We start from the raw sequence: 26,024 nt of genomic DNA, 5'->3' as shown, positions 1-26,024 counted from the left end.
GCATAAGCTATTACTCTTTCAAGGCCGTCTTGGCGTTGGACGAGTACTGCGCCAAGGCCGATGTTACTGGCGTCAGTATGCACCTCGGTGTCAGCCTCTTCGTCAAAATGAGCCAGGACGGGTGCTGACTGCATGCGTTGTCGTAGTTCAGCGAAGGCCGCCTGTTGCTCATGCGTCCAGGCAAATGGCGTGTCATCCCTGGTAAGGCGAGTCAGGGGTTCCGCAATCTTCGAAAAGTTGTCGATGAAGCGGCGATAATACGCATCCAAACCCAGGAAGCGTCAGACGGCCTTCTTGTCGGCAGGAGGAGGAAAAGCTGCTACAGCGGCAAGTTTGTCGGGATCGGGTCAAACTCCTTTGGCGCTGACGTGTCCGAGAAACTTGAGCTCTTCATAACCGAAGTGACACTTTTCTGGTTTAAGCGTGAGATTAGCCGATTGGAGCGCTTCTAGCACATGCCGCAGGCGATGAAGATGTTGCTCAAATGTTTCAGAAAAGACAACTACGTCGTCAAGATACACAAGGCAAGTCTGCCACTTCAATCCAGCGAGGACAGTATCCATCATTCGCTGGAAGGTTGCTGGGGCAGAACACAAACCGAAAGGAGCACTCGAAATTCGTAAAGGCCGTCGGGAGTCACAAAGGCAGTTTTCTCGCGGTCTGGTTCGTCGACCTCGATCTGCCAGTATCCACTTTTCAAATCGAGTGACGAAAAGTACTGGGCACGTCGCAGTCTATCTAACGAGTCGACGATACGCGGCAGTGGGTACACGTCCTTTTTAGTTACGTTGTTGAGCTTCAGGTAGTCGACGCAAAAGCGTAGCGTTCCGTCTTTCTTTTTCACAAGAACGACCGGGAACGACCATGAGCTGTTAGAAGGTTCGATCACGCCGTCTTCAAGCATCTCTTGTACTTGCGTACGAATCGCTTCACATTCCTTTGCCGACACGCGGTAGGGCTGCTGGCGTATCGGGCGTGCGTCGTCGCATGTGATGATCCTGTGCCTTAGACGAGCTTACCTTAGACGAGCTTGCGAAGCATGCCCTGAATTCAAGCAAGAGCTCGTGCAGTGCCGCCTGTTTGTCTGGAGATAACTCTGAATTAATGTCGACGTTGCCCAGTGACTTGTCAGCCATCCTCACTGGTTTAGGGGTAAAACATTCAGCAACGTGCTCTATTTCCTCGGCAAACGCTATCGAAGTACCGCGGAACAGGTGTCGATGCTCGTTACTGAAGTTGGTGACAAGCAACTGAGAACGGCCATCACTAAGCTGTAGCACACTTCTAGCAGCACAAACACCTTGCATCAGTAGATGCGATAAGTTACTTTCAGCAACCACTTCACCTTCGCGCATTCCACCGCACATCACTTCGACTAGGACACTGGTTCGCGGAGGAAGCGTAACACATTCGGCGGAGACACGAAGGGCGTCGTCTCGACGCTTGTGGTCGTACCCGTCGAGTGCTCGGTCTGCTGAGAAGGTGACTACACCTCCCCGTAGGTCAATAACAGCGCCGTATTCTTGGAGAAAATCAGCCCCGAGAATGACGTCACGGGAGCATACGCGTAGGACAAGGCAGCTCGCCACGAATGTCGATCCTCGAATCCGAACTCTTGTCGTGCAGGTTCCCAGTGGAGTAACGACGTGACCGCCAGCCGTACGAATCTGCGAGCCATTCCAAGGGGTAATTACTTTCTTCAGCAACGTCGCCAGCTTCCCGCTTAAGATGGAATAGTCCGCACCGGTATTTACTAAAGCGCTAACCGCGTAACCGTCGATCACCACCGGTATGTCGAGCGAAAGCCGGTCATTCCGTTCATCTGCAGTTGACGTCGGATCGGTGTCCTCGCTCGTTCGCGTCGATCGGAGGTCTTCAGCGTGTCGACTGTCAGCGGCCTCGCCCCCAAAGGTAGCTGTGGTTAGTTTTCCCGGCGGGGACTTGGTGATCGTGTGCCGGAATATCGCTGGGGTGGTGGTGAAAATCGCCGTGGTGACGGCGAGCGTGACTGTCGCCCGGTAGACGGTGGCATGTGTTGTTGAGCAAGGTAATCTTCTACCTCCCGAGGTCGTTGGCCAAGTCGGGGTGGCGGTGAGTAGGTGGAAAAGCCCCGCAAACCGAGACGTCGGTATGGGCACTGGCGGTACAAATGATCTGCCTCACCGCAGTGGAAGCACAGAGGCCGACGGTCCGGTGTGCGCCAAACATCTGACTTCCGAGGGGTCATGCGTCGATCGTCGGCGTAATATACCGGTTGCTCCTGCGGAACCACAGCGGGAGGAGCGGCGGAGGGAAACGCTGGAGGCGCGCGTCGTTCTGCGATGTATGGTACCGGTTGTGCAGATGAAAGCGTAACCGGATGAGCCGCGTGAACTAACAGCGGGGTTGGTGCAGGGAGTCTCAGGGCTTCCGCGTAGGTCGCACGGCGGTGTTCAGTAGGTGCAGGCGCGGTGTAAGGAAGAGGACAGGTCGACCGTAGCGCTTGGTGAACTTCATCTTTGACGACACTCTCAATAGAGCTCACCACCGCTTGTGACGTGCCGAAAACCTTCTGTATTTCTTCGCGCACAACAGTGCGGATTAGTTCGCGAAGGTGGTCATCGTTGCTTCTGGTGGCCGTGAAAATATCGGTGGTGGATGTCACGTTCACTTGCCGCTCATAGAAATTCGATCTTTGCTGCAGCATCTTCTCAATACTTACAGCTTCAGATAAAAATTCGGCGACAGTCTTCGGAGGGCTCTGCACAAGACCAGCGAAGAGCTGCTCCTTCACTCCTCGCATCAGGTGACGCAACTTCCTTGTCCTCGGTCATTCCCGAGTCTGCTCGTCTGAAGAGGCGCGTCATATCTTCGACGAACATGGTAACACTTTCGTTGGAAAGCTGAACGCGGACCTGGATTGCTCGTTCGGCTCGTTCACGGCGATCAGCACTGGCGTAGGCGTCTAGTAACTGACGGCGGAACTCAGGCCACGACGTCAGTTGCTGCTCATGGTTTTGGAACCATGTGAGCGCGCAGTCTTCCAGGCAAAAGTAGACACTTCGAAATTTATTTGTGTCGTCCCATTCATTGTATTCGGCCACGCGCTCGAAGTCGGCCATCCAGTCTTCGACGTCTTCGCAGACCTTGCCATGGAACGACTTTGGAACCCGTGGATTTTGAAGCGTGTACCGGTTTGTCATTGCGGCGCCTTCCATACCGGTTGAGATGGTCTGAAGCGCTGCGGGGTCTTCAGGAGGCAGTCCCCGGATCCTGCGGCTGGCCCGGTGGACCGGCGTATCGATTGGCACGGGGGTAGTGGTTCCACTGCCAGAAGGGGACTGCGACATGGGTGAGGAATACCCAGCACCTCCACCACTTTGTCACGTGCCTTGTGAGAGAACGGGCGACGCGACGTTTATTGAGGGTAGCGGCTCCTGAGAAGCACGGCGCTGGGGGCTGGCGGAGAAGCACGCGCACTTCTTTCTTCTTGTCCGTACCTGCCTCTTAGCACTGTACCCACTACTGCTGGTGGTGGCAATATCTAGCACTCCACTACACAGTGTGATATCTTTGTCAGATGCCCTTCCACCCCATGCCTTGGACACAAAAGTTACTGAACCTGAAGGTAAAATCACAACCCGAGCTTCCAGAGCAGTTGGGCGCCGAATAAATATTTCTGTGCAGTCAATTATACCTCACAGGTTGTCAAATAATGTGTCCTCAAAAGCTGGCAGGCGGTGAGGTCGTAGTGCTCGTCGGGATGGCCAAATCATGAACTTCTTAAAGTTCTTGACTAGAACATCAAGCCATGAATGGAAAATGACATTGACGGAACCTACTGAAATGCCGAATCGGTACGCAAGATCATTGGTGAGCAGCCCCAGAAGCAGTCTCATGAGCACCAGAAGCAGCTGCTGCTCTGCATGCCGGCATGTTGTGTGTGATGGTGCCCAAAAAGACCATACAAACTGCAGCAGAGCCCTGAACATTGTAGCAGAGACTAGCCCTGTGTAAAACTTCAAAGTTTTATCTGACTGCATCACCACAGTTCGTGTAATTTCGGGAAAGTTGATTGCTTCTTCCTTTTCAGGTGATTTTTTTCAGCAGGTTCAGAGCTGTGTTCCATATCTCTCAGACGTTGCTTGATCGCCTCATTTTCTTGTAGCAGAACTGCACTGCAATGTCCTTTGTGGTGAGTTCTGTTTGTGTTTCACCATCACACATCTCTGGACTGTCACAGAGGCTACTAGCGTCACTCGTGGATGTTGAAGGGTAGGAACTGGAATCAGCAACATTGTCTGCTCGTTCAAAAGGACTTTTTCTTTGAGCACGCTGAAACCTTGCAATCTTCTGCCCAGAGTTTCCTTGTGCTCTATACGGAAACACTGTAGGGGTGTAGTCCGGGTGATTTGGATCACGAGACGGCTGGCCTGCAAAACAAGTGGAGCATATTAGTGAGGACATGCAATGAATGCAGACTGTTGCCTTCAAGGCATGTAGTGGGCCTGCCGTAAACTAGAAAAATTTTTTAATAGCACTTTCTTCTTCTTTCTGGGGTTTTATGTGCCCAAACCAGTTCTGATTATGAGGCTCACCGCAGTGGAGGATTCCGGATTAATTTTGACCTCCTGGGGTTTTTTAATGTGCTACAACGCAAGCACATGGGCGTTTTGCATTTCGCAATGGCACTTTTATTGCTGCAAGATGGAGAATGAAGTGGTAAGCTGTGCATGTGTATATGCAAATTTTTTCTGCATCCCCATGCGCCTTTTTACTGCTTTTCAATATGCATTCACAAATAACTGTACATTCTATAACTGTACATTCTCAAAAGTCATTTAGTGCAAGACACCTAGGTCGACTGAAATGGGACTAACTTAAATGCTCACGAATTTACCACACTTCTAACAAAATGAAACCTGTAGCGTTGGGCACGAGATTGCAATCCATAATTGGCCTCCGTTAATTCGTAAAGGCTTTTAGAATGTGGCCGAAATTTCCTACATGCATGCACGGTAATCGCTAGATTTTCTGCAATTCTGCTCTGCGATACCGATAAAAATGCTCACATGCCGCCGCGGTGGCTCGGCGGTTACGCTGCCCGGCTGCTGACCTGAAAGACGCCGTTTGGGCCCCTGCCGTCGCATTTCGATCGAGGCCGCGTACTGTGCAATGCCAGTGCACGTTAAAGAACCACAGGTGGTCGAAATTATCCGGATCCCTCCACTGCGGCGTCCGCCATAGCCCGAGTCGCTTTGGGACGTTAAACATGATAAACCAATGCGCACATGTACTACCTAGGGTAGTAAAGCTGCAGAAGTGCACTTGTGCCCCAGATACGAAAAATAAAATAAAACGGCGGCAGCATGGCACCCGCTAAACAATAATTTAAACTCATGTTCGTAGCATGGCGTTCAACGCAGAGGCAAGAAACTGGACGAGCGGGCAAGCTCGGGGCTGCTCGCGTGAGTTACACGACATACGTCGACATAAGTCGAGCTGCTCTCGCGTGAGTTACACGACATACGGCCAGAACAATCGCGCAGTAGCACTTTTATTATTCCGCATTATAGCATGCCGGCTACTCCACGTAGTACCGTACCTTGGATGAAGTGAGCAGAGCAAATCTGGGAGCTCTTGGTAGGTTGCCACTTGTCCCGGCGCACCGCTGCTATCCAGGCGTTTCTCCTGTCAGCCTCGATAGGGAATCTAAACGTTCGCACTTTCGAAAGGAGGTTGGTTCCTGAGCGAAGGCTGCACCCTGGCACGACACAACACGAACCCATCCTTGAACGTTTCACAGGTGATATGCAGGATGCGGAATGCATTTTCAAGCCAGCAACAGCCTGCAAAACACCGTTGAGGATTGAAAGTAATGAAAACAGTAAAAGCTCCAGAGAGCTACTCGCCGTCACACAACACACTGAATGCCACGATCCGCACTGATATCGATAAAAATAACACATAATACGCACAGGAAGAGCGCGCGAGCCAACAAATACCACCAAAAACGAGCAAAAGGAACCGCTACCGGAAGTTTCCTAAGGGCGCCGGATGCCGGCGCACAGAGTTGCCAGAGCCACGACCTCCAGAGCGTGGTTACAGTGGCATGGTGGCTCTGGATGAAACCGTCTATTGAAATAAAGATCGTGCTGGTTACTATGGGTGGAGCCCCTCTTGCAGGGCCTATTGCGGCGCGCCGGGCCTGGGTTGCTGTCAACCCTTGTGACGTGGGCTCGGTTCCGCTCAGCATCGGAGAAATTTAAGGGATCTTTCTCGTGACTTTAGAGCGGCACATTTCCACTGCCACTTGCCAAGTTACCCAAGTTGCCGTCAAAGACATTCATTGAAGAGTGGCACGCACCTACTTGCACATACCATGCAAGTGACCCAAGCTGGCATCAAAGAGGTTCATTGGAGACCAGCACAGACCGAGTGGCACATAACCATATACTGCAAGGCCGCGCAATAGAGCTTCTTCGAAAAGCGGTACCTATCCGGTGCCGTGTCTAGTCACCCATGTGGCAAGAGTTTCGTTGAAGAGTGGTACGTATGCCCACACTGCCACACTCAGTGACGCAAGTTGGTCCGACGGTTGGTTTCGAACCCTAGCTGTTACCTCATCCCAGCAGTTCGATGCGCTACCCATTCTACCACCGAATGCACAGTGACCAAGGTAGGCGGGGAAAACGGTTAGATACAAACAAAACCCTCTGGAAATTGCGTGAATAGAGATGCAAGCTTCAATGATATGCTGTGGATGTTAGCTTGCCAGCTCAAAAGCGCGTGAAGTACCCAAAGAATGCGGACGCATTTAAGATGTGAGGCCAAGTCAAAATTGCAATTTTTTTTTTCAAAATGTCAATTTTGTGTTCTCCGCTTTGTTAGATGGGGAATTTATTCTCCATCATTTTGCTGAAAAAAAAAAAGTATCTTCCTACGCAGGCTTCTTTCAAAAGATATATTAAAAAATGTAAACCCTATCGGCGTTTACGAAACTGAAAGTGGCAGTTTTCTGTGTAACAGAAAAAAATGCCCTGGTTTGCAGTTCTTTGGTGGTTATTTAAGAATCGTATCACGTAAAAAGTGTAATAATGCCATAATAGCATTTTCAACATTTTCTTCATCAATTAAAATAAACGCCTCACCAGGCGGACGTACAATGTTTTGCACGTGTTGTTTACATTCAGGAGGCTGCACGCGCGTTAAAGGAGCAGCGGATTGTTTGATGGATGTTTTTACTCTTTCGCTTACTTTTTCTTAGTGGCAGCCACAGAATAGGAAAGTTTAGAGCGCAAAGACGCACAAAATGAAAACTTGCCGGCAATCAGTACAATGCGACGGACTGGAGACATACTGCAAATACCTGTAATACTGCAAAGCAAGCTAGAAAGAAAAAGAAAAAAAAAGGAAGTCGAGGTGCAACACGAGCAAAATCAGACAAGAGCAAGACCCAAGACGGAACTGGCTACAAATATAGGGGATTTTAGCTCTCCTGATCATCTTATGTAAGCGCTACGCTTTGAAATCTTTTTGTTGATTTTCTCAGAACCCATCTTATTGCGATTTCTTCAAACGCAAACATTCATAACTTTTTCCCTAATAAAGATTTTTTTTTTAACTTGGCACAATTTTTTCTCACATTATTGGGTGTGCAATGAACCTCAACAATTACGTAAAATCGTACCACAAGTTTTGATATATGGATGCCTTTTACACCAAGGCACACCCAATGGAAGCACACATGTTTTTGGTTATTTCATTACCATGTTTTGAGAATTCATCTGATCTCAGTAATTTTGGTTCATTGCACAGATCAAAGCCTCCTCTATACCACTGCCAAAAATTGTTTTTATCAAGTTAGATTAGAGTTATGACTGTTCGCGTGAGACCCACATTTAATTAAAATTTTCAAATAATAAAAATATTGAAAAAATAATGCAAACTTTAAAAGACTCACATGGGCCTAAAAAAGTGTGCTTTATGATGTAGAGCAATAGTTTGTGTTGCAGTGGCGCACCGACGGGGGGGGGGGATTCGGGGGTTGTAACCCCCCCCCCCCCCTGAGGCCGACTTAACCCCCCCTTTTGTTTAACCCCTTTTCTTTCCTTACGCATTTGAGTACTGCAACTAAGATGTAAGACGCGCAATCGTCTGCACACTCGCAAAAAGCGCATTTTTTGACAATTTCCAGTGAAGAAATAGAAATTAGTGCTATTTAGATGGTATTGGCAAACTGTCAACCCCCCCCTGGCAGAGATCCTGGGTGCGCTACTGTTGTGTTGTTTATCCTTTGTAAAATTTTTTCCCTGGCACTTGGCCTCGCACCTTAAGACATACCTACAGTGAACAGCCGCTCATCGGAAGTTCTTTCTTGCTTGTATTTTGCTATTTTAAGGCGTTAACATTCTTTTAGGGTGCCTCACGCAATTTCCGGGGGGTTATCCGTCTGTGTTGTATCTAACCGCTACGTATGCACTGGGTATGTGCGGCTCTTGAATGAACGCCTCGCCAACTTTGGTCAGCGAGTATAGGCCACCGAGTGTGCAGCAAGCGAGGAAACAATTCTCAGCGTTCGCAGGAACCGGCGCGTAATAACGCTTCTCGTCTCGGAGGCCACGCGCGCACTTCTCGGCAGCGTGTGCAGAAATGATGATAAGTGGTTCTTGAGGGAAAGGAAAGGTTGGCGCTATCTTCTGCAGCCCTTGAGGGAGCACGGCTCAGCGCCAGTGTGCAGAAAGGCCGAAAGGAGCCCATGGTTCCTCCTCTCCCACCTTGAGCATGCGCAGTGCATCTTTAAATATAAGCAACTACTTTACGTCACATCCGGTAAACAAGAGTTGTCCTCCTTTCTCCATGGAGGAAGGAAACCCAGGAGAGGCCCCGGCAAGCACGGACGTGCTGTTTTTCGCAAAGGAACACTGGGACGGGTACCCCAAATGTCAAAGCAACCGCGCTCCTGACGCTTTCGCTGCTGCTATCGGCCTCTGAAAAGTGAGATAAGATTTTTTCCGCCGGTGTCTTTCTCGCAGCACCTTTTGTTCGTGAGAAAAGCTGACTTGGAGTGTAGTGTGTAAGCTTGAAAGTTGCGTTTTGGGTCTGTGAGTGTCAGCCAGCAACAAATGTTGTTGTTGCCTCAAAACATGGCTCGTACCCACGAGGGGGATTGGCCACACTGGTAGCAACAAATACACTCAACAATCACGGCGCGGGTCTTCGTCGTCTTCTTCAACGTGCCACGGAAAAACACAGGAGCACGTCTGGTTCACTAAGCTGCTACAGAAGTTCGTAGCATTGGCGCACCGACGGGGGGGGGGGGGGGGGGATTCGGGGGTTGTAACCCCCCCTTTTGTTTAACCCCTTTTCTTTCCTTACGCATTTTAGTACTGCAATTAAGATGTAAGACGCGCAATCGTCTGCACACTCGCAAAAAGCGCACTTTTGGACAATTTCCCGTGAAGAAATCGAAATTGGTGCTGTTTAGATGGTATTGGCAAACTGTCAACCCCCCCCCCCCCCCCCCCCCTGGCATTGATCCTGGGTGCGCTACTGGTTCGTAGGCTTTGTTTTGACGCGCGTCAGCAGCACATATTAGAGAGTTTTAGATGAGGGGGACGCAAGCGTAGGGGCCCCCTAGCCCTTGTGGCTGCGGCCCCAAGCGCTAGCGGGCCCCTACGCTTGCGTCCCCCTCATCTAAAACTCGATTTCCGGCGGTTCGTAACAACGCAAGTTCAAAGTTCGCGCCCATCTGCTCCGGCGAGCTGCAGAACCTCTGATTGGAGGCGTAGAGGGAGATAATCCAATTTTGATGTGAAAGTGAGAGTTCCCACATTTCTCTCTCGCACCCACTGCTCCTCGCGCATGCGCAGAAAGAGCGGATAAATCCAATTTTGATGTGAAAGTGGTGGCACGCACCGGTGCGCCATGCATTTCGGATGCCACCCCAGGCTTTGGCGTCGCGGCGATAGATGGCGCCGTGTGTTCTATTGCAGACCACTCAGCACATCCTAATGGAATGCGACGGGATCCACCCAGCGAGAACCGTAGGTAACGTGCAACTCCCAGAAGCGCTTGGGTTTAAAGTGGAAGGAAACAAACAGATCAGCCGTAGAGATCAGCAAGAGACGATTAGAGTACTGGTGAAAAAAAAGCAGGGAAAAGATGGATACGACCTGATCTCTTAAAATCATAGGCAGCGGTACAAGCTAAATTTTTGAAAAATAAAGATAATGAGAGGTATACAAAAATGCTAGATAAAGAACATGTGTAGTATACCTGATTAAATCAAGCAGGCTAGGTGACTATTTGTCGCCACCCCGTTTCAAAGGGGATGCCAATAAATCATCATCATCAGCCTTCTAAGATAGACTTTAAGCGGGTGGAAATAACCAAACAGCGGTTATCTGATTGGTGGATAAAATCAAGGCAGGTGTGAAATTTCACCCACCACAAAGTACAAAATATGTTAAGGCTAGGTGGCGTATGCCACCTCCCGATTTAAAGGGTTAAGCCTCATCCACTTATAGGAACACAGGCCCCTATGGCTTGCATTTCTGGATATCAAGGGAGCCTATGACAGTGTAATCCAAAAGGATTTGTGGGACATACTGGGCACTCTAGATGTGGAAGATGGAGTAAGAAATCTTTTAAAAGATATCTATAAAAGTAACAAGGGGCTTATAAAATGGGGAATGCAAGGTATCTGGGCCTATAGAGATACAGCTGGGGCTTAGGCAGGGGTGCCCTCTGTCACCTCTGTTGTTCATGCTGTATTTACAAGGATTAAAGAACAAATTAGAGAGGAGCGGACTTGGCTTCAACCTTTCCTATTTCAAGCAAGAAGAATGGATTAAACAGTCATTACCAGGACTGATGTATGCAGATGACATTGTACTTATGGCTGACAGCAAGGAAGACTTTCAGAGATTAATGGACATCTGTGGTAAAGAGGGAGATAGCTTAGGCTTGAAGTTTAGTAAAATCGGCAGTCATGATTTTTAATGATAATCAGGGCAGCGAGCATAGGATACAGGAGGTTATGCTGGAGGTGGTGGATAACTACAAATATCTTGGGGTGTGGATAAACAATGGGGCTGAGTACCTAACGGAACATGAAAAATATGTAACGGCTAAATGTAGCAGAAATGCAGCTGTGATGAAAAATAGGGCACTGTGGAATTACAATAGGTACGAAGTGGTGAGAGGGATTTGGAAAGGGGTGATGGTCCCTAGTTTGACTTTCGGCAATGCGGTCCTGTGCATGAGATCAGAGGTTCGAGCAAAGTTGGAAGTTCAGCAGCGAGGGGTAGGTAGACTTGCTCTGGGAGCACACGGAAATACACCAAATCAGGGGTACAGGGTGACATGGGATGGACGTCATTAGAGGGCAGGGAAGCCAGCAGCAAGATAGAATTTGAGGAGCGATTGAGAGAAATGGCAGAAAAGCGGTGGGCAAGGAGAGTTTTCAGTTATTTGTACATGAGGAATGGTGACACAAAATGGACGAAGCTGACCAGAAAATTGTCAATCAAATATTTGGCCTGCAGGAGGTGTGCAAACCAGGAAACAGCGGTTAAGAAAAAGGTTAAAGAAACAGAGAGGGGTCTGTGGAAAACAGGGATGCAGACGAAATCAGCACTGGGAACATACAGAACTTTCAAGCAAGAAATTGCCAAAGAAAATATCCATGATAATTCTAGGGGAAGCTCTTTGATGTTTGAAGCCAGGACGGGAGTATTGCACACTAAGATGTCTGCAAAGTTCACAGATAAAGTGCCGCCTTCTAAGGTAGAGCAAAAAAACAGGTAGGCCAGCTCATTCGAAATGTGACGTATAATTCTTTGACTATAATGATGATGCTAAAAATACATTAAAATAAAAGTATACACAACAGGGGTCAGTTTTTGCATGATGATGATGTATGGGATTTTATGATCAGTTTTCGCATGCTGGGCAGCAGAACAGAAGCAGCACACATGCTAACACCAGGGATAGCTTTCCATCAATGTAACAGCTGCAGACATGTACCACTTCACCCACAGATGCACCGGAACAGTGCGACGACATGCACACTAATTCGGTCTCTCAGCAGCAATCCACTCCTGTACTTGTCGTATCCTTTCACTCCAGCACGGGGGCACAACTTTGTTATAGCAAAAGCAGGTCGCATACTTGAACATTACCATAAACAGCAGACTGTAGCATGAGGCCATGGTGTCCAACTACCAAGTCGCTTCACAAGGACATCCTGGGTGGTGTCCGAGCTGCTGGCTAGGGGACACAGCTGTTCTGCCACAAAGTGGGCAAGCCACACGCTCACTTCGCTTGAAACCATGGGAGACATGCTTGACTGCCAACTAGCTCCCGCGTGGCTGGCAGGCTCACTAACTCAGCATGTGGCCACTGTGCCTCTAGGCCAAATGCCTGGCTGAGCACCAAGTCAAGAAGCTACACCAGGAACCGAATGAAGCGACCCTCCCGGCAAGGCTGTCCCCCTGGTGGCACTTCCTGATGGGCAACATTCTCCAAACCTTCTGCAAACTGTTCCTGGATCTCAATGTGATTATGCTTTTGGAGCCACCTTCCACACATATGAGGTGTGTTCAAAAAGAAACATAACTTTTGCTATAACATCTTTCAGGGATATATAACACTTTCACGGATGGCGCGCAGGTCTCTTGTCGCATTGCCCTGAATCTTCTCTACGGTTTGGAAATGTCCTTTCCACGTGGTTTTAACCCTTTGAGGGTCGACTTTTTTTTAAAAGAAACTTTCCCAGATGGTCAAATTACTTTATTGCGGATCTTGAATGTACAAAATGTATAAAGTCGGGAATAAATTGTAAAAAAAAAAAAAAAATCAGGAACAGTATTTTGGTGACAGCATCACTCAGAACTGCAAAATGTTCAATAGTATTTCAGAGCGCGGTATTTCTTGAAACACGGGTCTACGCACAGTGCGTTACTGCAGTCTGCACACCTAAAACGTGTGTCAGTTTTCCTCTTGGCGCGACGAGTTGTGTTGGCACACACATGACATCTTCTCTGCATGCAGCTGCCTTGGGCAGAGGTCCGAGGCACCCTCTCTGGGAAGCGGTGCACTGTCAGTCGCAGCGGGTTGTCTGTGGTTCGTCTTCCACATCTTGGTCGTTAGATCTGGGTCTTGTACAGTTCCAATGTTTGGGTCGCGACTCTCTTTCTAAACACAGCAAGCTTCACCAGGGTGCCACTTCTCTCGTGGTAGAGAATAAATGCGTTCATCAGTGTCATGTCGAGCAGGTGAAAAAAAGAACTTCTTGTTCCACTTCAGAGTTTTCGTGATGCTTTCACTGAAGCTCAGCTGCATGTATACTCTGTCGACGAGTCCCATTTTCTTTGTGTATTCCAAGTACACATGCAGGCTTTTTCTTTTTTTCTGCGGTCGCTCAGTCCACCTTATCAGAATCTTGCATCTGCGATATATGCATTGATGTCAACATAGTGACTTCGTGGTTGTCGCATTTCAAGGCAAGCAGAGTGTGTGTGGAAGCTTTGCATTTCACCCTTCTTCAACTTCTTTTTGACAGAGGGTAGGCCCTCCCTGTTGATTCACACAGTTCCGCATGCATTTGTTCTGTTGCTCTGCAGAAATTCAAAGAGCACTGGGCTTGTGTACCAATTGTACACAAACAAGAGTGTCGTTTTCCAAGAAAGTCTGCCAGAAGGTCAGCAACAACAGAGCCCCCATAACCAAGCTTTCTTTTGGCCAGGCCAACTGTAGCTCCTGTATAAACTAAAAACCTCAGTACATACCCGGTTTTCACGTCACACATCATGAACATCTTCACTCCGAACCGGTGTCTTTTGGATGGTATGTACTGCCGGAATGAAAGGCTGCCTCTCCAAGGCATGAGAGATTCATCTATGCATAAATCTTGGTATGGAAGAAAAAGTCAGGAAAATTTTGCGTGAATGGCCTCTATGACCGGTCTGATGGCCCTTAGGTGATCGGATTGCTCCGTTGAATGAATGAATAAAATTTATTGTACGAAGAGTGGTGTGGTTCGTTATAGAATTGAAGTGCAGGACGCACAGCAGAACAAAGCGGTTCACAGAAAAAATCTCCGGCAAAAACGTGGTCACCAGCATCGGGTCCGTTGACCAATAGTCCTGCAGGGTGTTCTTCTGCACTAGGCCCATAAGCAGCACTATTGCCAAGAAGCAGTAAAACTCCGGGAGGTCCACGGCCGCCCAGGCTCTGAGCCGTGATGCGCCGGAGTGACATGCATCTGCTTTTTCACTCCCGTACTTGTTAGTTTCCGTGACGATGAGCGACACATGTTCTTCATCGAAAAACAGTGTGAAATAATCCAATTGGCTTGCTTCTGGTGGGAGCAGAGAGGCCGCAACCTGCCCTGATTATGAGTCGTCAAAGGTGAAAAGAGATGGCAAAAATCACATGTGTCCCACTGGGGCCGTATTCTGAAACGTTCCACTTCAGCGAAATTTCTTTTTTTGCTTTCAGGCGCGCTGATTGGCTGGTTGAGCAAAATTGAATGACGTCGGGCTCAACCAGCCAATCAGCTCATCCAATTTTGCTAAAACAGCCAATCGTCACGCGCCTGAAAGCTAAAAAGAAATTTCACTGAAGTGGAACGTTTCAGAATACGGCCCCTGGGCGTCGTCGCGTCTTGCCCGCTTTCGGGATCTTGCGGGTGCGCTGGAGTCGAAGGTGGAACTGGTTGAATGCAGTTCATTGTCTGAAGATGAGCTGCCCTCTCTGAAGAAAAACTATCTTCCGATTGAGACTCTGTGTATGAAGCAAAAATCAGCATCGCTGTCGGTGTCAAGAGAACAGGCAGTGCGTTCGGCCATATCGCTGCTTTGCCGTGCATCTGAAGAACTCGACGGGAACTCGGTAAACAAGGAGAGCGAGAATACCTCGTGAGTGGCGGTGATAAACAAGCTAAGAGCAGTGCCAACAAAGATAGAAATCAACTTCCACTGCCCCTGCAAGGGAGTGCCAACAAACATAAAAATCACGTTTTGCACGCCTCCGTTACGATCACGCAGCGAAACCGAAACCGTGAAAGGGCATTGCCGCAGACTACACGACGCACTGAAGCTAGAAATAAGTTCTATTTATCTCTGCAAGAAGGTAGCACAAATTTCAAACGCTTGCTGTAAGTCCTAGGAGGTGGCAGCACCTGCCAGTGAGCCCCCCCCCCCCATGCATTGTCATTATGGCGCGAAATTTCAAACGAAGCGTTGAAACTGTACCCGTACGGCAAAGACCTTGCGGGACAGAAAACCGCCAAAGGGTTAAGTTTGGGAAATAGGAAAAAGTTTGCTAGGGCTACGTCCGGAGAATACGGTGGATGCAGCACGAGTGTGTGATGTTTTGGTAGACAGCTGCGGACAAGGAGCGACACGTGAGCCGGTGCATTGTCATGATGCGCCATCCAGGTCTGGTTTCCCCACAATTCAGGCCTCCTCCCGCACACAGCATCTCGCCAACATGCTGGAATTCCCTGGTAGACTTCCTTGTTTACCATCTGACCACGTGATACAAATTCCTGATGGACAAGGCCTCTTCAGTCAAAAAGCACAACCAACATCACCTTGATCTTTGAATTATTCACGCATGCTTTTTTTGGACGAGCAGACCCTTTGCCCACCCACTGCAACGACTGCACCTTCGTTTCAATATCATAGCCATAAACCCAGGTCTCATCACCTGTTATGATTTTCTTAAGGAAGTTTTTATTGTCATTGGCAGTGGCAAGTAGTTCCTGGCTGATTTCAACATGCGTGTTTGTGATCATCAGTCAAAAAACGCGGCAAGAATTTTGCACTGACATGACCCATCTCAAGTTTGTCATTCAAAATTTGTAGGCCATGATCCTACACTGATGCTCACTTCATTAAACTTCTCGAACAGTTAAACAACAATTTCCAAACTCAAACTCTCTCGACATGGTCATCATCTGTTAATGTGGAAGGTCATCCAGGCTTGGCATTCTGCCGTGTTCTGACCGACTGACCTTCTGCCGTGTTCAAAATGCTTAAAGCACTCATAGCCCTGTGTGCGACTCATACAGTCCTCACCGCATGCTTAGCTAAGGAATTGAAATGTCTCTGTGAAAGTTTTGCCAAGTTTGTAGCAAAATTTCATACACACACGTTGTTACTCAAGTTCTTTCATTGCGACTTTGGGACTCATCTGATGAGCAGCTTGTGCATGTGCTCACTTCAGCAGCTGTAGTTCGCCCACTAATGATCAGAGCAAAATGCGGCAAATGGCAGTTTGTCTAAACCAGCCACAATGAGCGCTCAGTAGCCACAGCCCGCTCCCTCTGCCGGTTGGTGCGCTATTTCAAAAGTTCGGTTTCCTTTTGAACACACCTTGTATACTAATGCCACTCATAACCTGAGCCAGCCTCCCAGGTGGGATAGCCAAATAGCTTTCCCCACAGCACGCCCAATGCCGTGAGACTGGAGGCTGACTGGAGGGTCCTTGTTTTCACAGACAAGCTGGTCTTGCCAGTTATCAGCCAGGATCCACATCAAAGTAGGGTGACGGATCAACACTGACTTTGCCCGTACGTGCCCATTTTCTTTTGGAATGTCAGTTTCACGGCTGCTGAACACTTCACTTATCAGATGTTTCTCCACATTTTTTGGAAAGCAGCTCACTGAAGGCCGAAAATTTGAAATGTTTTTCCTACTCATTTAAACCTTACTTTTTTTAGTACAAATGCAAAACTACCAGCATTACCTGAATGGAGTGTTGACAATGTCAGAGTGCACATTCTTAGAGGAGCCTCAAATCTCAACATCATTAATGGCCAAGTTCTCACGAATGAGTGCCTTGGCCACAGTCAACATTGCGAGCACCTCTTGCAATACGGCATCATCATTGATATAGTGCAGTACAGAAGCAATCTTTTTAGTCTGGGTTCTGATTTGGGACGTTAGATGGTGCTGGCTGTGCTGGGGAGGCTGGTGTGGGTCTAGAGCAATATATTCTGCATCACTTCTCGCTGGCGATTCTCTAAATTGCTCCGAGAACGTGGACGGTGTCGTAGAGAGAGAAATCATGTCCGGCTCTTTCTTGGGGACTGCAGGGGACTCGAAGATGTTGTTGAGCGGATGGCTAGGCGAGCTAATACTGGCCTGAAGGAACTGGGCCTCCATCTCGGGGAAACATACCTCAACCAAGGCTTTGACAAGCTCCGAGAGGCTAAGGTTCCCACACTTTCTTGCCAAGTAAGACTTCAGGTCTGCCCCATTGTTACAGTCATAAGGAAGGTCAAGTCTGTACATTTTAACCCACAGTTCTTTAACCGAGAGCCAGTGCGTGATGTACTTTTGCAACTTGTGGTTTTGTAACCAGTGAGGCGACTCCTTCAAACTCGTAAGCGCCATCTTAAAGTCCTGCTCATTTTGGCTGTCTGCTATTTGACTTAAGAGTGCTTCCACAGCAGAAACATCAGCAACATCATTTTCTTCAGTTGAGAAAAACCTATGCCAGGCCTGTTCTCTGTGAGAATCGGAGATGATGGTGCGTCCGCAGGGAAAAGCATTGGAAAGAGCTGTGATCTCGGCCTGGTTCAAGTCCACCATCCAAAACTTGGGGTTCAAATCGGAGTTCCAAGCTCTCCAAATACTTAGCGCTTCTCCAATACACTCGGCCGTTTCAAACTGGACAACGAAAGCACCTACCACAGCGTAGCAGCTGGTGGTCTTTACTATGATGAAGAATAGTGGAAGTGCACATTCAGTCGTCTTGTAGGTTGCATCAAGGCACACAACATTGCTGCTGTATTTTAGCAATAGTTCCCTCATGAAGTTAGTTTGGATGCAAAACAGTAGTGTGCTATGGCAATCCTGTGCCACAGACTCGAGGATGTCCCAGTCAGTTTGGTCTTGCTGCACTGGCAGAAGCTGGTTGTCTTCTTCACGCCTCATCTCACAGGAACGGAAAAAGCAGTTTGTTGTTGGTGTCTTCTCACGGAGCTCTTCCACATATTTTGCTGCACTGTCTTGATCAGTGGAATTAAACCTGCATTTCTGAAGTGCCTGCCGGATATGTTTTCGTATGTCCCACTCGCTTGGGTAATAATATCTTGATGAAACAAGGGGACATGGCTTGTTTAAAAATAAGACATCTTTTACGTAACACTTTAGATGGCTCTCCATTGCTTTCACTGCTGTCATGCCCTGACGAACAAGCTCAACTATTTTTGTGGCTAGTTTTGGTTCAATAGGTTGTGTGGACCGTACACACCGAGATATATCATGATTGCAGTGACTTTTGATATCCGACATAGAGATGTAAAATCGTTCCTGACGAAGGACAGTTTGAATGCTGCCCTCTTCTTGAAGTGCAAGTTTCAAGCGGGAGATTTGCTGCCTTGAAGCTGTGTCACGTTCATGCTTCGTTCGGCCAGGTGGACGGTTTATCTGAAGAGAGAAAAAACAAAGAGCGAGATTGTGCTAAAGCACATCAGAAACGTACAGTAGCTCGCAATGCACATGCCCACTACATTGTCACTGTTGAAGAAAATTAATTAAAATAAGTTTCTTTCAAACTGTGAAAAATATTTATTTTATGAGCTAGCACGAAAAAGAAACCACAAAACACTCCTTGAGTTCAAACACAACACAGGCCCTACAGACATAACATATATAACCTTATAGCATCAACATCAACATTAAAACATAACACATATCAAGCATTAGGCTTTATGGCAAAACCCTATATTAAAGATTGGGCCAGATTTTCATATTGATCTTCAATGTGTCTTTCTTGTGGACTCTTCAAGGAGGCAATTCATTTCCACTTGAATGTTTTTTTAAGCAGCTTGGTCTGTGGCATATATGTTTATTTAACTAAAGGCATGGAGGCTTTTTCATACAGAAATTGCATAGTGGCTTAAGAGAACTTATCGTCCATGAGCCAACACTTAAGACTTAGTTCTAGCATGACAGCTCACAGAATCCTCTCTCAAGCAGCCCCAATTTCTGGGCAAAGCCACAACAGGTGCTAACCCCTTTCGATTTCATAGCACAAGCAGTTGGTAGTTAAAAGGTCGAGCCTAATTAGAGTTCAAGCTGCTGCAATACAATCCCCACAGAACTGGCATTCACTCCAGCTGGGCATTTAAGAACCTTCCACCACTATGCAGGCTATACAAGACGGACAAAACTAAGTACACAATCCAAACCTGTCGGTGCCTCAGGGCAGAGTGGTAAAGATTAGAGCTTGAGGAACATTGAATGGAAATAGTTCCAACGAAGAGTTTAGTAAGCGACAGTGTGCATGCTGAGAATTGAAACTTGGCATATGATCTTTTGTACTATGAGTGGACAGGGTCCACTCGAAGTAAAATCAAGTGCTCTGCACTGTGGTGTTTATCTCTGTGTCTTTGTCGTCGTGCTCTTAGTTTTAGCTATGCAATAATAAGAAGCCCAAGCATCCACAACTGTAAAATTTCTATAATGTTTGACAACCTGCGTAGGACATCCACGTGTGTGTGCAACATCTAGTGGTCCTGGAAGTACTGTAAATGGTGCAAAAGAAGGCCTAGCACATTCTTTGGGCATTTTTGAACTCGTGGACGAATGGTGTACATGTTTAGTTCCATGGCGCTAACTTGGAGTAGTTGTCAGCAGTGACTGCCTGGATAACACTGTGTGAAACAACAAACTAACCACCCGAAAAAGGAGTCAAGATCTCTGCCTAAAGAGCTCATATGCGAACGTCACTAGTAGCAAAGCATTCGCTTATCATTCGAACAGAAAAAGAAATTCAGGTACTTATACTGCAGAGAAAGTATGGCATGACATTTGTGCTTCAGGAGCAGGATATTTAATTAAAACTAGGCCAAAAAAGCATTATTTCTGCACAGACTGGAATCAAACCGGAACAAAAATTTTGTTTCACTAGACTGTACTCTAAAAGAAATTAAGCAAAATCCATCAACGATGATTTTCAATGTAGGCAGCCTTTCCCTCGCCTTCCCGGAGTTCTTTCATGGCAGCCATGGAGAATGACATCTCCACTTCTTGCTCTCCTTGGTGCGTCGGCATCAACAATGTCGACATTCAATAGAATGCTCGCCGGTGTCTGCAGTGTACTTTTTGTTGGTGAGAATCAGCTATGACATCCACAGCGCCATGTGGGGGTGCTGCGGCACCATTTGCGGACACCATCTACAGAAAAAATTATGAAACAGCCGGAGGTGAAGTGTGTGGTCCTCCATTTTTGCTTCACTGTGAAAGCAGGATTGACTGGGCACGCCAAACTGTGTGCCTAAACTTTAAGTGACGGTTTGCCACAAGTGCTTCATGTCGAACGACATGTGCACTCTCAAATCTGGATCAAACAGAAACAAGTATTTTCACCATCAAAACGTCGCGAAAGTACAGCCCTGCATTGTTACATCGACGGTGCGGAGCAAGTCATGAAAAAAAAATAGATGCCGCCTTCGCTCAATGGGCCATTGCTTGTGCGAAGGAAACGCACGTCTGTGTTGAGGTCAACTGAAATAACTGCAATAATTAAATAACTGTAATTGCGGCTGAAATGAAGGCCAGCATGAACGCTTATGGTAATTTAGTGCTTGAAAAAATTTACTGAGTCAGCAGGAGGTTATGTTCATTCTCAGCAGTCTGCAGTGACTGTCGGTATTTTACAGCGTAAGCTGTTATGGGCTCATTCCAATTGCCGTTTCGGGTCGCGATGATGCTGCCGCCGGTGGCGTCCGCCGCGTAACCGCTATCGCCGGAAACGTGAAAAAAGTACCCGATTCCCACTGGGATTGAACCCACGCCTACTGCGTGGGAGCCAGATACTCTACCATTGAGCCACGAAAGCGCTTGCTATCGGGCCGCGGAAAATACCCTATAAGGCAAACGCTGGGGGAGACAACTCGAGCCTCCGCCAGTATGGTGGCGCCATCTAGGTAAGATGCCTGCAAACGCAGCATCCGCAGGCGCAGACGACAATTTGCGATTCAGACGAGGTGTGCAATCAACGTGCTCCCGAGCCTCCGCCAGTATGGTGGCGCCATCAGGTTAAGGTGCCTGCAAATGCGGCGCGCCCAACATATAAGTTGCAGTTGTAAGGCTTGATCGGGCTCAGCAGACTGCTGTGCAGAGAGCATTACAAGCCGCAGCTCGCCGTCGATGCCGGGTGGACAGTTCAGTTCGTTCTCGTCAAAACGAGGCGAACAGACTGCCACGAAGACCCTGTTGTATGTGGTGCCCAAATTGGAGCTACTCTTGAGCCGCTGCACCAGCTTACGCTGTGAGTGTGCTGCGTGTGCCACGCTGGCCTGTGACTTTATTGATCTTATGCAAGTTCTGTTGAATTTACATGCCGAACTTTCAATGCGGGAAGGCTGTGATTTAATTATTGTCACTCTGTATACTGCGTCTGTTTCTACAATACATATGTATCAACATAAAATGAACAGATCATTCACACTATTTTTCTCGTTGTCCTGCATGTCATAAATATGCATAATGCTGTGCTGTTCTTCCAGTGCACCAAAGCACAGCAGTATAAAAAGTGTCCGGTTATTCGCAATGCACACAGACGGTCGCGCCGCAGAGTTGCTAGCGAGAGAAATATTTCAGAAAGTCTCCAGAAAGTGTAACCACGTAGCTCTGTATGGGCGGACACGTTTCTGTTTTGTTAACAGCTTCTATCTACGCCATAGAAAAAAAAAAGACCAACAGGATGTTTTGCGTGCCTCAGTGCACCAACCGCGCAGTGAAGGATGACATAAGCCTTCACTTGTTTCCACTGGACGTGCGTCTTAAAAAGAAGGGGGTGGTGAAGATCCGGATCAGCAAGCCTGTGACGCTGCCAATGAAGGTTTGCAGCGCACACTTCGTCGCCGAAGTGTGCGCTGCATATCTCCATACAAGAGAAGACAGTGACACACAGGACAAGCGCTACTCGCAACTTCATTTATATTAGTATGCACTAATAAATAAATAAACAAATAAAATTCATGTATTGGTATGAAACAACTAGCCCAGCACTGAATTCTGTTAATTGATACGACTGCTTTCATTAAAAATAAACTACAGTTCATGAGGCTTCCCTCGAACATGGGACGTCTGCATACATAGTCCTTGATTTGTAACAGCGTGAGCACTGCATGTCTTGATGCCGCAGCAAATTAGATGGCCATCGTTCAAAACTTCTTCGCCTTCGATTAGACACTGGATCCTTTTTTCGTAGGTTTCTAGGTGCCCCATAATCTCTCCTAGAGGTAGCTGCTCTGTAAAAGGCAGCAGCATTCCGCAGCCGATGAGAATGACAGGGTTCGTACAGGTTTGCAAGGCCAAAATTCAAGGATATTCCAGGACTTTCCAGGACCTGCCACAGGTTTTTCAAGGACTGAAAGCGGCATCCAAAGTAGGATTTCTTTATTCTAACATTTCCAAAAATGACTAGTTTTATTGCACTTACAATAAATGTATATCACAATTACAATAAAAGTGTCTAGCCTTGATAAGTTAACACAAAATGAACGCTTACAACAGCAGCTGAGATTTCTCCAGTATAGACTGGATATATCACCAAAAACATTCATAACATTCAGCATAGGGTTACTGCACTAAAATAAAAAGAAATAAATGCATATCCCAATGATGTTAATAATGTCTAGCCTTGATCACTTTGCAAATTCACACTACCAAAAAAATAGTTCGCAAAACCCAATGAATGCTTCCAACAGCTATTCTGACCCAGTATTAACTTGGAAAGTTTACCGAACATTTCCAAACCATTCGGTGTAGTCTTGCTACACATTCATTAAATTATAACAAACAGATGTAGTATATTGTAATTTGTAAAACATGCCTTGTCTTGATCATTTCTCAAGTCCGCAATATCAAAAGTTAACACAACGAACACTCACAACAGCTGCTCAGGCTTCTGCAGCATTAACTAGGTTAGTTCATCTATAACATTTCCGAAACATTCAGCATACCGTATTTTCCGGTGTATAAGACCCGTTTTTTTTTCTTAACTTTTTGTCGGTGCGTCTTATAGAACGGTGCGACCTATGTACGTTCTTTTTTTTTTTTCGGAAAGACTGCCGTCAAAATCGTATCCGATGTTATGGCCAAACGAAGTGCGCTGGTTGACTTAATTGCTACGGGTTCTGTGCGCGCTATCGAGGTGCCAGGTTCTTGTGATCCGAGTTCCTGAGCGCCGTGCGAGGAGGATGGAGCAGCAACGCATGCGGCGGTAGGCCAACCGCAGCCGATAGACCCCGAAGTCGTCGCATCTGCAGATGGCTGTCAAGATACGGCGCACGCCACTGCGCAAACTACGCAGTTGCTACGAGAGTACAGGCAGCCCCTCCTCCCTCCTGGGCAGCATTCCTGCTTTTCCTCCCTTGTGTGCTATTCGGCTCACCGTCGCACGCTTTCACTTGTACATACAGCATACGGTGCGCGGGGACGATGCTATTGCCATTGGACTTTACAAGGAACCACGACGGCAGAAATGCACTTGGAGTGGAAATATATGGCACCCATGCGCTTTCGAGTGACCCGCGTTCACACTGCGAAACGTCACTGTAACATTTTGTTGCGATAGCAATTATATGGACACTTCAACCAGATTTCTGCCATCGGCGTCGTCGGCGCCGTGAGGTTCCGTATAGATTCCAAGGGCGATAAAATCATCACCGCGCGCCGTATGCGCGAGCGAAAGCGCGCGGGGGACGCACGCGCTATCACAGAGAGCGAACGCACGGCCGAAAGCAAACGCGACCGTCGCGCGAAAGGCCGTGGGGGTATGGGAGGGAGGGAGGGAGGCGGGGCGACGCTGTGCTCCGGCACCAAAGGCGTATCTTGGAATCGGGTGTATGAGCCACTCAATCTCCCACGCGAAAGCAAGAAAGCGGGGAGGCAGCGCGGGGGGGGGGGGGGGGGGGGGGGGGGAAGCGCAGCTTCTACTCTGCCAACAACTCCGTTCGTACTTTGCCCGTACTTTGTCTCTTACCTCCACACGGCTCTGACCTTTGTATGCACTGTGCATCTGCCGCTCAGTTTCCTTTGAAGCGATAGACCGCACGAACCTTGCCCGCTGCGGCGGCTGCGATTGCTGCCAGCGTTTTGACAGTCGTCTGCGGTCATTCAGTGTGATCTATTCATGTTTGCTGACACCACGCTTGTTAATTCAGTTAGTAAGCGGATGTGTCCAAGTTTATGCAGCCGATAAAACTACTATCCCTACTCCGAATAGCTCTCTACTAATTTGCTATCGCAATTGATGCTTCGCCTTTCGGGCGAAACTGCGACTTTTTTAAATCGCTTACTGAAAGAACAGGTGTGTCTTGTATACCGGTGCGACCTTATATGCGTTTTCTTTTTCTCCGGAAAAACTGCCGTTTTGAGGGGGGTGCGTCATATACAAAGGTGCGACTTATAGAACGGAAAATACGATAATGTTATTGCACGTATATTATCGTTAATAATATTATAACAAACCTCCACCCAAAGGCACTTAACATCAGTGGTAAAGTTGCTCCACTATAGCTCTCTTTAGCTTCACCTCGCGCGCTAGAGTGAAAGTGGGAAAAGGCAGACCAATGGGCAAGGAGTGAAACGAACGATAGGGTGAGGAAAGCAGCGTAAACACTGCCAGCCGAGGCAGCACCGAAGCGCAGCACAGGTCTCTTGCTCCGTTTGCGGTTTGACGCGGTAAAGCCTTTTATTTTTTCCGTGTAGTTCTGCAAAACCGAACCATGTGTACTCGCGCCGGCGTATTGTTTCGGACACGGGGAGTTTAATTGTCAGATCGACGCCGATCTACAACAGATAGGAGGTCGCAATGTCAATATCAGAGTGCATTGCTCACGAAATTCAAGGATTTTCAAGGACAGAAAAAAATTCCAGGACTTTTAAGGGCCTTGAAAGCGCACTTTTCAATTTCAAGGGTTTTCAAGGATTTCAAGGACCTGTGCGCACCCTGGAATAAGCTCTGAAAAATAAGAATACACTTGGCGTGCTACGAGAAGGATGAGAAAAAGCCCTGCGTGCTACGACACGGTCAAGCAGTTGGCAATTCTGATACTCTCTCTGTCCGCCATCATGAATCGCCTCGTGCGCCACCTGTAGTCAGTGTGCATTGTGAATACTAAATTGCGAGGTTTAACGTCCACCCGCTGTGAAGTGGACTATGAAGGACACTGTAGTGGAGGCGTCTGGATTTATTTTGACCACCTGGGGTTCTTAAGTGCGCACCCAAGGCACGGTACACGAGCATCTCTGCATTAAATCTCTATCGAAATGCAGCCGCTGTGGCTAGGAATCGAACCTATGGCCTCGTGCTACGCAGCGTGGATTGAGTAAGTGCCGTATTTACTTGCGTAATGAACGCACCCCCAACTTTAGTCGTCAAAATTTAGTTTTTTTTCTCCTGCATAATTAAACGCACCCTGAAGTTGCTGCCATGAAGTAGGAGAGACAGTACGATTCGATGTCCGATATGGCACTATTGTATTGGATGCCGTATTGAACGCTGAATCACACCGTGTCTTCTATTTTATTGCGATAGCAATTATATGGACACTTCAACCGAATTTCTGCCGTCGGTGTCAGCCGTCGCCGTGAGGTTCCATAGAAAGTCCACGGGCGATAAAATCGTCGCCACGTGCCGTATGCGCGAGTGAAAGCGCGCTATCACGGAGAGTGAATGCACGGCAGAAAGCAAACGCGACTGTTGCGTGAAAGGCCGTGAGAGTATAGGAGGGAGGGAGGGAGGCGGGGCGACTCTGTGCTGCTTCACCAAATGCTTATCTTGCAACCGGGCACAAGGGGAACTGGCCACTCAATCTCCCACTCGAAAGCAAGAAAGCGGGAAGGCAGCGCAAGAGAGAGGGGGGGGGCAGCTTCTCCTCTGCCAACAACTCCTCTGCACTTTGCCCGGTGGTAGCGGTCGCCCGCACCGTCTCTTATCTCCACACGGCTCTGACCTTTGTATGCGCTGTGCATTCGCCGCTCAGTTTCCGTTGAAGACAGACCGCGCGA

General features: G+C 47.9%; 1 protein-coding gene across 2 annotated transcripts in view; it reads right to left on the bottom strand.

Annotated features, from left to right (window-relative positions):
- Nucleotides 1-13,980: 13,980 nt before the first annotated feature.
- Nucleotides 13,981-26,024, bottom strand: part of LOC119445647 (uncharacterized) — a 32,261-nt gene continuing 20,217 nt past the window's right edge. The window contains exons 4-5 of one of the 2 annotated variants that reach the window (XM_049663489.1): nt 16,992-18,425; nt 13,981-16,829 (exon numbers count right to left, since the gene is read on the bottom strand). In XM_049663489.1, coding sequence (XP_049519446.1) covers nt 16,785-16,829; nt 16,992-18,425 — 1,479 coding nt within the window. In that variant the 3' untranslated portion in view covers nt 13,981-16,784. Of the gene's footprint in view, nt 18,426-26,024 lie in introns of both variants that reach the window. The other variant, XM_037709924.2, reaches the window with a different exon arrangement.

The sequence above is a fragment of the Dermacentor silvarum genome, chromosome 3 (genome assembly GCF_013339745.2).
Source record: "Dermacentor silvarum isolate Dsil-2018 chromosome 3, BIME_Dsil_1.4, whole genome shotgun sequence".
Taxonomy (NCBI): Eukaryota; Metazoa; Arthropoda; class Arachnida; order Ixodida; family Ixodidae; genus Dermacentor; species Dermacentor silvarum.
Note: the sequence above shows the minus strand (reverse complement) of the source record. Positions and strands in the feature narration are given on the sequence as shown.